Source organism: Diorhabda sublineata, chromosome 4 (assembly GCF_026230105.1).
Source record: "Diorhabda sublineata isolate icDioSubl1.1 chromosome 4, icDioSubl1.1, whole genome shotgun sequence".
NCBI classification, from domain to species: domain Eukaryota; kingdom Metazoa; phylum Arthropoda; class Insecta; order Coleoptera; family Chrysomelidae; genus Diorhabda; species Diorhabda sublineata.
In genome coordinates this window covers 11,400,059-11,414,179 of record NC_079477.1, presented here as the reverse complement: position 1 = coordinate 11,414,179, position 14,121 = coordinate 11,400,059, and the positions used below count along the sequence as shown (strand labels likewise).

At 31.3% G+C, this 14,121-nt stretch overlaps 1 protein-coding gene across 1 annotated transcript in view; it reads left to right on the top strand.

Moving 5' to 3' along the window:
• The window catches only part of LOC130443090 (lachesin-like), a 506,360-nt gene that overhangs the window by 476,350 nt on the left and 15,889 nt on the right, over positions 1-14,121 (top strand). The window contains exon 5 of the mRNA XM_056777553.1: positions 31-75. Coding sequence (XP_056633531.1) covers positions 31-75 — 45 coding nt within the window. The remainder of the gene's footprint in view (positions 1-30; positions 76-14,121) is intronic.

Genomic DNA, 14,121 nt, shown 5'->3' with positions numbered 1-14,121 from the left:
GAAATTAGAGTTTTTGTTCCTTTGTTCCAGACTTACCCTCCCTTGCTGCCACGCATCCAGGCCCTCGACCTAAAGGTACCTACAAAGCATAGCCTACTATTTACATTTACACCCTTTTCCAGAGATGGATCTGTTACGAATAGGGAGCTTAAAATTAGTAAGATGCAATGTAGAAATTTTGTAAATTTACCAATTATTAGTTTGTTGCTAGATGGATAAGTATAAAATGAAGCTTATTAGAAAAATGAACTGAAAAATGGAAACTTATCTTAAACGTATTTGCGATAAAAAGTGACTAACAGAAAAATGTTCACTATGGAAAGCATGAGGTGCTTTTCATAGTTTATATATTCTGATCTTGAATATTTGAGTTGATAATCATTTGTTTATAATTAAAAATATCAAAACCCCTCACACTTCTTATAATAAAAGTGATCTTGTTAATCACACACCATTTTTTCCAAAGCATCTGAAAGTTTTCATTTTTTAGTTCTAGTTTTTAATAAGGTAAGCTAAATATCACTAATTTTTCACATTAACTGATTGTCACAAAACAGAATCTCGTAAAATTCTTAGGTAGTATTCAAGTGCTCACCCATTAGATGAAAATATGAATCTGCATCCGAGAACTCTCCCTTGAGACTGTTCCTTGCAAAATACGATCGTGAAACATCGACTTCAGCAGAAATCCTCTTCTTCTGCAATTGTGCATGTTCAGAGCTGCCCTAAACCATATGCGTATCTTTAGAGGACTGATCACATTTTGAGCGATATCTTCCTGCAACCATTTCCAATGCTCTCCTATTGGCTCGCAAACTCGGAAACAAGTGCTTTTCTCGGCATTTTTTGTCCATACATTCGCACATTATACATCCAGCCCATCGCAGTCTGTGTAGTTTGAGATCTGTACTTCCTTGTATTTTGTTTTTCATAAATATATTTATATCTCCATGTTCTAATCTCACTTTTCACGCCGTATATTTTCTTTAAAACGTCCTTTTCAAGGAATTTGTGCCATCTGTCTACTGCCATCTACGTTATAATATGTTTTATCATTCTCTTGCATATTCTAAATTAGCAGAAATAACCCCTCTATTTTCGAAACTATCCGAAAAACTACATAAACGGCTGAAATCCATTGTAGAAAACAATAATCTGATTCTCAGATCAGTTTAAGTTGAGAGGAAGGCACTCTACGGTCGATCGTGTCCACCGAATTACAAATGTCATAGAAAAGTTGTTAGAGGAAAAAAAAAGCCTATTCTACAACTTTTCTCAACGTAGCACTGACATTCGAGGAATTCTAAATTAAATCTAAATTAAAAAATGACAATCTAGTGAACAAAAAAGTGGAGGATTGAAATAAATGAATCAAAATCTATACATGTAAACTTTACCAATAGAGCTCAACAAACCCATAATTGGAAAAGAAATCTCAGTCACGAATACAGCAAACTACCAAGGTATAACTCTCGATGCCAATCTTCGCTGGAAAGCTCATGTTAAAAAGCAAAAAAGATCAGCTTAGAAATAAATTTTAAAAAAATGTATTGGTTGATAGGACGAAATTCCATTCTGCCTACACACAACAAGATTGTGCTTTAAAACCTACCCTCTAGCCCATTTAGTCGTGTGGTATTCAGCTATGGGGTTGTGCCCAAAGCATATATATATATATATATATATATATATATATATATATATATATATATATATATATATATATATAATAGAGAGAGAGAGAGAGAAGACTCAAGAGGATTAAGCGGTTGAGACCTCAGTTAGTTACACAATAGAAATTTAAGTTTGATTATTGATTGTAATATTAAAAATTAATAATTCTCTCGCATATTCTGAACTAGCAGAAATAACCTCCGTATTTCCACATGGACACACATATTGGCGACTGCCGGTTTTGTGTAGAAGAAGATACCGGATACATAATTTCTGAAGTCACCAGTACACTGTATTTGGTTTGAGCTAATGTAGAATAGATCTCTCCAAAACCGTCTCAAATAACAACAATCATCATTGCTTTGGAAGCATACTATGAGATCTAGCAAAGCAGTGACTCAATCAACATTTCAGGACGTGGGACACTTACAAGCTGAGGATATATATCCCTCTGTCTACCTAGGAATCATTTCATTTTTGAATATGTTTAATAGCAATTCAAAGATTTCACAAGCATGGATTAAGTAACTCAAAATGTTATTGTTATTACTTCAACAAGTGCGGTATGATGGATACTTTCAATTCACAGATATCTTTTAGTTTTGACAATAATCTATTTTATGATTTTTTCTTTATTTTACTCTAGAAGTATTGAAGATTTCTCATCCTTCCGTTAAAAAATTGATGCTCTCGATGTTTTTTCAAGGAAAGGATCTTGGAACATGAAATTATGTTGTTTCAAAAGCATGCAGAGTTAAAAAACGATAAAAAGTTTTTGAGTGTGTAAAAATATCATCCAAACATTTCATAACAAAGAAAGATAGAATAATGAATGATTGTTAATCTAATATGTAACAATACCAAGTAAATGCAGAAACTATTATTCATCGATTCATGTTTGTTTGAAGTTGCTTCCGACGAATGAAACTTTATAAAAACAGGAGAATAAATATATAAACGAGGAAAATATTTAATATAAACCTTTCATGAAATGTAGGTCCAAAAAATTCACCAACAAATATTGGGTTTAATTAGCTCTGATTCAAATTTGAACTTTCTCTGTCTTTCAACAACGATTAAGATATCAGACCAATGCTTTAAAATGCAGAGAATCAAAAGGAAAACGTGAAAGCTAGCATAACAAATATCAACTTGACGAAGGCTTGACAGTTACCAAATAACTTTGAAAACCATAATTATTCTTCTAAGCTAAAATGTTGAAAGGTATACAGAGGTAACAATTATGTTATGAATTATGAATATACCGTTGGGATAGACTTTCTAGAAGGTTTGTGAAGAAATTATTCATGATTATTTGACATAAGTATTTTTTGTACAAAACTCCGTTGTTATATTGTTATAAATATATTGTATTGAACATTAGGTTACAGATCAAACAAAACATTGTTTTTGAGAAGTTCTAAGAAAATTTGTAGATCTTAAGGAAAACATTTTATTTTAAATTGAAGTAATTTCTAACCAAAAATGATCCGTTAGAACCATTCATTAGTAAAAGCCATTTATGAACAAATTATTAAAATTCAAAGAATATACTTTGCTCAAGAAAAAAATTGCCAATCATCTGTTGGAAGACATCTTTCTACTAGTTCTTCAATATAGGCTGTCGTTGGTCAGTTTTGCTTGTACTCTCTGGAAAATATAACAAATATAAAAAAGATAGATCATGAATTTGTTTTATTTACTCAATTTATTTACCCTTCTTCTATCATACAGCTTCATTTTGCCTTATTCCTAGTCTTGCTCTTCCAATTTTTAACTTCCATTCTCTTCAGTTCTTAGTCTACTTCATCAAAACAACTTTTTATGGAGAGTTAAATGAATATTTTTCCTTCCATTATTTCTGTATAAATCTTTTTTGTTACTATTCCTTTATTCATTCGCTCCAGATGTCCGAGCTACTGTATTCGTTTTTAGTTTACTCTCTAAATCTTTGTAATGCTCGCTTCTAATTCTATAAATGTCTCCATTTTCCATTTCCATATAAATTTTTCAGAATTTTCCTCTTCCAGTAGTATTCGAAGTTTAAGCTTCATAAGTGAAATCTTTGAAAAATAGCATCTATTTACAGCAGCTACTAAGCCTAGGTCTGCGGATTTAATTTTTGTTCTTTAGTAATAATTTTTTAGCCAAGATAGTTGGATTCTATCCGTTTTCTAAAAACAAGATTAGCATTTATTGCATCTGTGTCCATACATTCTGTGTTTCTTCTTGTAAATCCCTACAGTTTTTGATTTGGCTTATTTTTGATCTTCACAAGATAAAGCCCCATTCAATTATATCTGTGTTCAAAACTTAACATTGAATCAGTACTATTGTTGAATATAGAATGAGTCATTTAAATGCATCTAAAGGGGAGCATATATACGTCGTTTCTTCTATCAGAATCACTCTTCTAGTTGCTGTTAATAATATAGCTGAAAATGTTACCACCAGAAGAAATATGGTGTGGTACTGCAGCTAGATATACGATAGTTATAATTATATTAATTCTATTGTTGATTCCAGTAGTAATAATGTTAGATTGAATCAAGTATTTTTCAGCAATAGGTTGTATATTAATTGTTTTAGATTAGTCTGAGACGCTAATTACCTTTTTCCGCCAATGCTTCACTTTAGACTTCATTGAAAGTTTTATTATATTGAGCTACTTTATTAAATAAAAGCACTTAAGCAGAACATCAATGTATACTGAGTATATTTTCATTTAAACATGATAATGCACTTAAATTACGTCGTACGTGAATTTTTTTGGAGACGGTTCTGTTGGTTGTCTGATACGATTTATAGCATTTCCTCTTTTGTGTTCGTTCATCTTCACCTACGTTTCTGTACGTTACCGAGAAGAGAATAATTATCATGATTTCCTCCCCAGATTTGTAGTTACTGGATAAATAAAGCCCGAATGGAGAGAAACAAAAACTAGACCTGCATAATGAATATACCAACAATTAGAAGTTCAGAATTGTTGGATATAAATTAGATCCAGTTAACTTAATAACAAGGACATTTTTAGATTATCACTAGGTTGAATTTAACAAATGGACTACAAAACTCTAGTTATTACACGTTTTACACAAAAAGGGATGGGAAATGTCATAGAATATGTTCGAGGGAGTTTTTATTCATTGTTATTAAGCGCTAATGAGGAAATATATACGTTTGTTGGGCTTTATATGATAGTGCCTGTAATTAGATAACTGAATCAATTGTTCAATCATCAATGACATACAGAGAATTTAGTTATTAGTATTACTCATTTGATTTCATTAGTTACTAGATTTCACAAGAAAAATAAAGGTCTACCACATTTTTGCGCACAGTTTATATGCTATTTGATTTAATTGCTTCTATACCTAGAAATAAGAATTAGAACAAACAATATTTTTGTATTTGATTTTATGCGTATGAAATAAATGAAAGTACATGGAAAAAATAGAAGATTTATCAAAACATATCAAAAATGAACACTTTTAAAATGGAGTTGGTAGAAGTTTCTCTCATTAACCCCTAAATATAGTGTCCCATCATACTTTTAGTCTATACTGGTCTTGGTAACGTCTCTCAAATTCCACTGTCTTGATGGAAGCGTTCCCCTTGCTTTTCCGAATAAGCTCCCATATTATCTTTAATTTTATCTTTATAGACATTCTACATCCCACGATAGTAAAATGTCAGTGATCAGCTCTTCGTACTTTTCAGCTCTATGGTTTTCAGGAAAACCATAAATTACTGCCTTAAAACTGATCCAGGATTTTTTCTCTTTGCTGCTTATTACAAAAATATTCCAATTCATATTTTTTTTTGAGGGCCAACAAAGACTCCAGCTTCAATTTTCGCCTCAGAGAGCTTTGGAAAAAAACTTTTTAAATATTTGAAAGATTAAGACTCATGATTAAGAGCCCTTACAAATTGTTCAATAAGATCCAATTTAATATGAAATGGTTCCATTAGTATAGTTTTGAGATCGTCCATTACTTCCCGTTTAACATTGTATTTTCCTAATTCGTGCTCAATACGTGTAGGCCAATGTTTTTGTCGGTAGTGAGCGGCATCATTTCTACTATCCCACAGGCATAGATAACAGGAGAGTTTAGTATAACCAGTAACCACCTTGCATTGCTGTCAAAAAACACACCATCTTAAAATCACCAATACTGCCGTAATTTTCTTGAGATGTACGAAATGTGCTAATGGAATCGATGGAAATTTGTCCTCATTGTGTAGAAGAACAGCTTTCAGACTTTCAATTGAACTGTTAATAAAAAGACGCCATTCAGATGTATGACATGAAATACCGATTTCTTCAAATAGTTACCTTTCACATCATGGCAAAAACAGAGGCCATCTTCCCTACTGAAGAAACAAAAAACTCTTCATAACTTTTTCTTTGAGGGCCATGATTCCATAATAACCTGCTGCTTATTATGGAAAATTTTGTCGCTCATAAAGCTATTGACACTAAGACCTATGTTACACTAACAGTTATTTCCTTCTAAAAATAGACACAATCTAGTAGTTATGCCAATATTTTGGTATCTTATTGGTTTTACAAGCTAGATACACATTTAAACAGAATTTCTCTTCTAAATTTGTAACCGGAGAAATATTGACTAGACCAATAAATTCTATTGAATCGAGAAATTTCACATTTGTAAATCTTTTTAGAACAGATTTTAGTGTCAAATTATCTTAACCCCTCATATTCTATTATGTTTTACATTATTCTGAATTGGAAAGGTTTTTTGCATCTATACATTGATGTTAATGGTTTCTTTCTACAATAATTAACGCCCAGCCTTTACACGAGTCTTAGAACGTGTGTTGTATGCTCTTAGGTCGCTCCAGCTTAAGGCGTGTAATGAGTGGAAATTTAGATTGATTTGAATTGAATTGAATTTGACTGAAATATTATAGTCATTTCCAGTAATGCAGAGTTGATATATGTCATTGCGATAAAAGCTTCAAGATGACTCTGCTTTTTTTACTTACTTTCAACAGTTACTGTCATATTTGAAACAATTTAAACAAACCTCAACAAATAAATTTTTCTTATAATGCATTCTATCTTTTGTTGTAAATCGGATGGAAATTGTTCAGCAGTTTCTGAGTTTATAAGTATATAAGTATAACATTGATTATTAAGATATTGTTGCCGATGAAATATTTCTCTATATGGATATAGAAACTGTATATGAAGGTGCATTCTGCATCCAAAAATACTAAGCTTTTTGCCAACTGGACCTTCTTATACCTCTACCAATCTATTTGTAAACAAATAACTAGTAATCTTATATTTTCACAAAAAATGAGAAATCTATCGGTATTGGGTGATCGGCATTCTTTTCTCTGATAAATTTCTTGTGTATATAATTATTTCAAAGTAATGCAAATGAAGGAACAACACTAGTTAATTTATATATCCAGGATAACAGAAAAATTGTCTATTTTAATCGGAGGTAACCTTTAAACGTACAAATTATCTTAACTCATTCAAATGTTCTCTCATATGGTGACACATCGAGAGAGAAAAACCGATTTTGTTAATAAATAAGTTTTATATCCAATTTATTTTCCTCAAATGGTTTGTGTTGAGTGTGATAAATCCGTTTGACAATAAATCGAAAATTCGGCCATTTCAGTGTAAATTCAGGAAGCATAAATAATCCAAAATCTTAACTACGATCAAATTCGAATGCTATATGGAGATCTTAACATTTTTATTAAGCGTTATAAATCGGTCACGAATTAACTAGCGTTAGTGCATGTTGGTTCGATATTACATGCAAATTTTTGTAGCCAAATTGGTTAAACACCTTTTTTCATATATTTCTTTTAATAAGTGACTAACAGATTCCATTATCTACCCTCGAAGTCATTTGCTTTCGATTTCATGTTACTATCAAAATATCTTTGGAATAGAGGGATAGAGATTACGATTTTTTTTAGTTTTCTCTTCTGAGGTTGGGAAAATGTTAAAATCAATGTGATTCTGCAGTTCAAGATTACGTTAGATAATTTTAAATGAACTGACATAATTGAAATTTGTGAACGAACTATGTGTCAGTATACAGAAAAGTTGTGTCAATCAGCTACGATTAAATATTTCTATAGCCTCCACTACTTCTGCACGTTGTGTTTTTGTGAAGTAGCATACTAACAATATATATATATATATATAAATTGCGAGATATTCTGGTGATTCAGTATTGGTATCAAACATTCTTGATGCGGCCCTAGCACACTGATTGTCTCATGAAATGGTTCTAACCAATTTTAGTAGGATTCATTAAGACTATAGAGGAAGCCAATCATATCAATGATTTCTAGTTTTGTTTAATTAATCTCGCAAGCTTGGGGCTGGTAAAAATGACAAAAAGATTCATCATCCAGATCTGCCTTAAACAATCCCATCAATACCCCCAGTGAACATTTTCCTGTAACTTCTTGTTCAAATCTCAAACCTACCTTGAACAGCTAAATCGCTAAAAAAAAAAAGAAAGATTCAAGAGATATTTTCTGGATTTATTAAAAAATAACATAGAATTTTTCGTAGTAACGATGTGATAGGTTTATTTGCATTTATTTTTAGCACATATTTCAATCGCTACAGAAGGCTTTAAAGAAAATCTTCATTATGGAAATAAAGCTCCAGAAGTGATATGAATTCTAGCGAAAAAAAATTATGCCTGACCAGTGCTAGGGGATTTCAATATGGTATGTTATCTAGTGTAAGTTAGATACACTAAATGTCCATATCATCTTGGGATACAATAGCCGACGTACTTTACTAAGAGTTACAGTTTCAGATAGGAAACATGAACCGATTGTGAAAGTCAATCATATTTTGATGCGTCCATTGCATATTGCTAGGCCTTATGGAACAATTGGTGAAGGCTCTTCGACAAAATTCTGGAAAATATGAGTATTTTGAAAATATTCTGAATTGACAAGGGCTTCAGTTGAAGCTGGTATTTTCGTCGGTTAACAAATAAAAAATTGATGAACTGTGAGGAATTCATATAAATTCTGACGCCCACAGGAACAAGCGTGACTAAGACTTAAAGCAACAATCCATGGATTTTATAGCAATAGAAAATCCGCAAATCATAACGAGCTTGATAATTTCAAACGCAAGGGTTTTAGCTTATAGGTAGAATTACATTATTTCAATCTGTGGCGTATGATACCTAACGATTATCAAATGGATTGCCACGTTATTTTGAAGTTAATGAAGATTATTATGTTAGTAGGTAGTTGTTAACTCCAAGAGACTAATACTCACAAGTACTATTGACGCTCTGCCTCATAAAATACGACAAGAAGATGAGATATTTCTTTTTGAAGTACGACCCCTTCTACAATTTTCTTCTCTATTGATAATCTACACCTTTAAGAGATTATTGTCGATATGAAGGTGACAAATTATCAAAAATAACCCTGTACAAATTAATCTCAACTCATCCACCATTAGCACATGCTTGAGCTCAAATATAATCAAGTTTAGCTTCATTCTTCATTTATGTGCCTTGCATTAACTTATTATATTTCCCGAATTCCCGTGATAAATTAATACAGGAACTGATTAAACAAGCTTTGAGGTAAAGTACACTGTATATAACCAAAGCGTTAAAGCAAAACCGAACAAATTTATCAATAGCTTCGTAATCCTGATGAAAAGTTCGAAACTAATCATTGCTCAATAATATTCACCTCTGGGTAAAAGTTTTGTTAGTTCCTTCACCATCCTAAAGGTATCATATTTATTTTGATAAAGTAAATTGGTTATTTCATATTTCGCCAAATTAGATAGTAAATATGTTCCTTGGATATAGTCGTCCCATATTTTCTAGTAAGCAAGTATATATTTAAGCAGGAGCGAACTCGCTTGGAGTGCGAAAGTGGAATCTTACTATTACAAATAGATATCAATCAATCAACGTTGTAGGTTAACGAATTTAGAAGAGATGTGAGTGAAACATATCGTAGTCCCACAGAAAAGTTATCTTAACAAATCATATATCTACACCAAAATATGGAAATAGCAAGTACTGTTTCATGAGAAGTGTTGAAAAATGAGAATGGAAACTTTGAGAACACTTGAACGTAGTCAGATCCTTCCATTGACATTCATTGGAAGAAATTTACGAAGTAGTATCTTATTCGTAGAAATGTTTATGAATAATTGAATAGCAAAATATAGAAGATAACAGTATATTATATATTATTTAACGAGTTGGTCATAACTCACACAGATGAAATTTGATGCAATTCATCAAGTAGTTTATGATCACTACTGCAAACTGAATAGTTTATTTTCTCCACTGAGTATTTACTATTTAATAGCTACCTATAACAATGCAATAAAAATTTTAGTGATTATGACTAATTTTGTTTATGAATAAAATTAACTATTAATTAAGTTTGAGCAACCAGTAAACTGAATATATGGGACTGTTTATTGCTTTTTGTTGCATATATATATATATATATATATATATATATATATATTTTGTTTTGTTTTAACTAGGTGTTATAGAACGTATATATTATATTTAGATACATACCTCATGCTTTACGAGATCCTCAACGTTCCTATTCGCCATAGCTACATCCCCTCCAGTATCTACTTGCCGACGAATGGGCAAAAAAATGCCCTGTTACAGTTCATCAATTCAAAATATGTAGCATCATTTTCACATATTGTTTCAAATTCATTATCGCTTTATCTTTATGAATGATATTTCTCTTTCTAAACTTTCAAGAGTCATCGGACGAAGACTGGAATGTTTCTCGATTAAGTAATGAAAAGTTATACGAATTTGTTTGTAGTTCGTGTAAAGGGAAAACAGAATTTCTATTATAAAGAGATCTAAAAACAATTATGTAATTGACTAAATTATAGAAACGATTGAATTATTGTAAGATCTACTTCCTCTGTCACCAGATATGCCTCATCGGAAAAAATCTAGAAATATAGTTCAATAGTTGCCCTATATGTGAAACCACACACCATTTCTTTCATAGTTTCATATAAATTATGACTGAAGGCGTGCGACTAAGTCCTTGTAAATGAATTATTAGTGGAAAAATATAATTAAGGTAGCAAAATACATGAATACTTCACAAATATATTACGGTGAAGATGTGATAATATCAAAAATTGTTTGATATATAGAATACGGCATAATCCGACTTGGAAATTAAGTAGTCTTTCCATAGAAAGAAAAAGGTAATAAGAGTAATAAATTAATTATTCTGATTCTCAACTTGATTTCTCCTCGGGTTTTAGGTGAATATTAAATTATATGACTAATTTTCTATGATAGATTTTGGCAAGAGAATCATAATATCATTGTTTTTAGACACGATTCACCAGTTTGACATTATATTTATTCAGAGAATTTCACCATTTTATTGTTATTCATCCATCATTTCTCTGAAATATTCATTCCTTGGCATTCAGTATTAACTAATTTGCTTATAGTCTTTTTGACCTGTGTTTAACGTTAAAGTTAGCTATACTGGTTTATTCTTGGCTAATTTGAAAGTTGAATGATCATATTATGTTCCAATGATTATTTAAGATATTTTAGCTTACATCTTCTTCTTAGATGAAACTCACACTTTCTATTTTGAATAACATCGTGTATGTGATAAAGAAACTATTTAATCAGGAGCAGATTCTATCAATAAAGACCTACTTACAAGTCTAGAGAGAGAATTCTGACAGTTGAGGAAATAAATTAAACACAAAGCTGTTAAAATTCTTATTTTTACAAGATAGAATATCAACATTACCAATTTCTCACTTTTGGTAATAAATTCTTATAACTCGAAGCTTCTTTAGATAATGATTCCATTGGACTAGATACGAGAACTGTTTTCTTCCTTTTTTCAGAATATCATTTATAGTTTTCCAGTTGAATCATAGTGCAAGATAATTTTGGCTATTCCGGTCCCTATTTCGAAAGTTCAGAGCAAGTTAATCGGGTATCGCCGCACTGAACATAAATGTAGGCAAGCTATGAAAATGAGTAAACCTACATTTTAAAATGTGCTGCTGCATAACATCAAAATGTTGACCTTAATTTAAACTTGTTCAAGTCGTGTCTTGTTACTTGAGAAATTAGCTGTAGTTTCTAAGCCGGTTTAAATTCTTAACTAAATGAATATGAGATTAATGAATAAAGATCCTTTTTGAAATTTAATTTTCGCTGAAATAATTAAGAAGTTTCCCATCATAGAACTGGTAAATTTGGGAATAACGTATGAGGGAACTGGAAAGCTGTGGATCGAACTATAGTTTTAAATGATAGTCAAGGTGTTCCTGAAAAACAATCCATGATATGGCGGTGTGCGCAGCACAGTTACACTATGTTTTTCTGCTACATTTTCCACGGCGTATTTCATAAAACTTTAGGCGCATGGTTAAGCCGAATCTGAAATAGGGTTGAAATTAAGCAGAGGCACTAATAGAAACGTAAACGGTACCAGTTAAACACAAAACGTAACTGTATTATCTACTACCTAAGTAATCCCTACACAATATTTCAAGACCTACACCTATGGCCGACACCGAAATTGACCCGAACTGGACGGAATTCCCCATTTTATTACTTTATACCTTTCTGAAATAGACTCTAACGATGTTGAATAAAAGGTTTTCATGAGAAATACGCAGAATCTTATACTATAACCATAAGTTTTTAACACTATATGAAAACTATTTCCTTCATCACAAATTATGTGGTTAGTGGTTTTGAACAGGTTCTTCTTTCCTGTGGAATGAATTTCATCGATTACTCATAACATTTTGCTTGATGATAGAGGCAAACAGGAAGCTTTGTAATAATTATCATTGGATATTGACAATATGATTTAATTTGAAAAAAAATCTCGAATCAATTTATTTCCTTTCCTTACAAAACCAAACCGGCAAATATTGAGAATGTTTAGAGGTCATTATATCATCATTTGCTTTTCATAGACATTTATCTCTTGCTTTTAACAGAAATTAAGTAAGCCGTGTAAATATTATAATTGTATTAATTGAGTATTTGAAAATAAATTCATTATTAAACTATTAAAGTCTTTACTACGAAGTACAATTCACAATGCCATTTATATCTCTCTCCATTACCTGAAAGCCGACTTTATATTCTCGATAATTTTCTTCTATTTGCTTTGCTATTTTATAAAACCTTGTTTCATAAAATGAATTCAAAGCTTCTTGATTGAACAAACATAATAAAAACTTCCAAGGAACTTTTATTGAACTACTTCAATAACTCGAATTAAAGCGCTTCTATAACAAAAACCATAATGTGCAGAACTGAAAACATTGAAATTAACTGTGCAACTTTCCGAGAAGTATGCTAGTTAGTTATATATTTAGTAATAGTTTTCATTTAATCTAATATTTGTATCAAATTTCAAGCTTACTTCAAGAACTTGAAGCGGCATCTTGCGTGAATAATGTTTGTAACCAAACCACAAATATTGAATCTGTTTAACTTCCTCATATACCCTTTTTAAGAGAGGAACATTATTTAGTCTGTATCAGCATCTGTATTGTGTACTGCGTTATCTAGCTTGGCTTGATGATAGAAATAGATAAATAACATCAAAAATAATATACTAATCAATTTATTATTCAGTAACGATGAGGATTATTTAAACACCAAGATGACAGCTAGAGTTATAATCTATTAGAATGAATAGGATACTACGTACAGTTTTCTCAAAGGAAAGAAGCAATGAGAAGTTTTTCAATACAACTGAATAGAGAAGAATTAATGAGCTTAGGACAAGTTTAAAGTTTAGTATATATTGGGAGCGGGTATCAAGGACCATAGTGGAAAAGAAAGAAATCTAGAAACACGGATGACGAAGCGAAGTGAACCATTGCAAGCACTGAACGAGAGAATTCTAAAAAATCTATATTTACTGAAAGTCTTCTGCTTTTTTCATGTCTATTTATCGAAAAAATGTTTGTGTTTGTTTAAATTATAAAACTACTTCATACCTCCTCAATTTTAGTCCTCAGTTCACTGAAATAGGTGTGCTCATAGGCGTTAATCAGAGTTGGGATTATTTTCTGTTGTAATACGTACAGTACAATTGTTCTTGTTAATTACTCCCACAGTCCCACCATGTTTCAAATTATTGTGATTGTAAATTTATCCGTTGAATGACTCGTGTAAATATCTTTCAGATTGATGTTTGATGTAGCATGATGTAGTCGCAGTGAAACATATTTTCTACAAATTTCATAAAATTCTTCTGACATAAGACGGAAGAAACGAATGATCTCGTGCTTCTTCAGCCTGTGTGAAAGTCTTGAATTTTTTTAGTCGATGGCCATCCGATTGATGTTCTAGAAAATCTTCATATTATTTTTCAGATAGATGCTATAGTGAAAAAGCA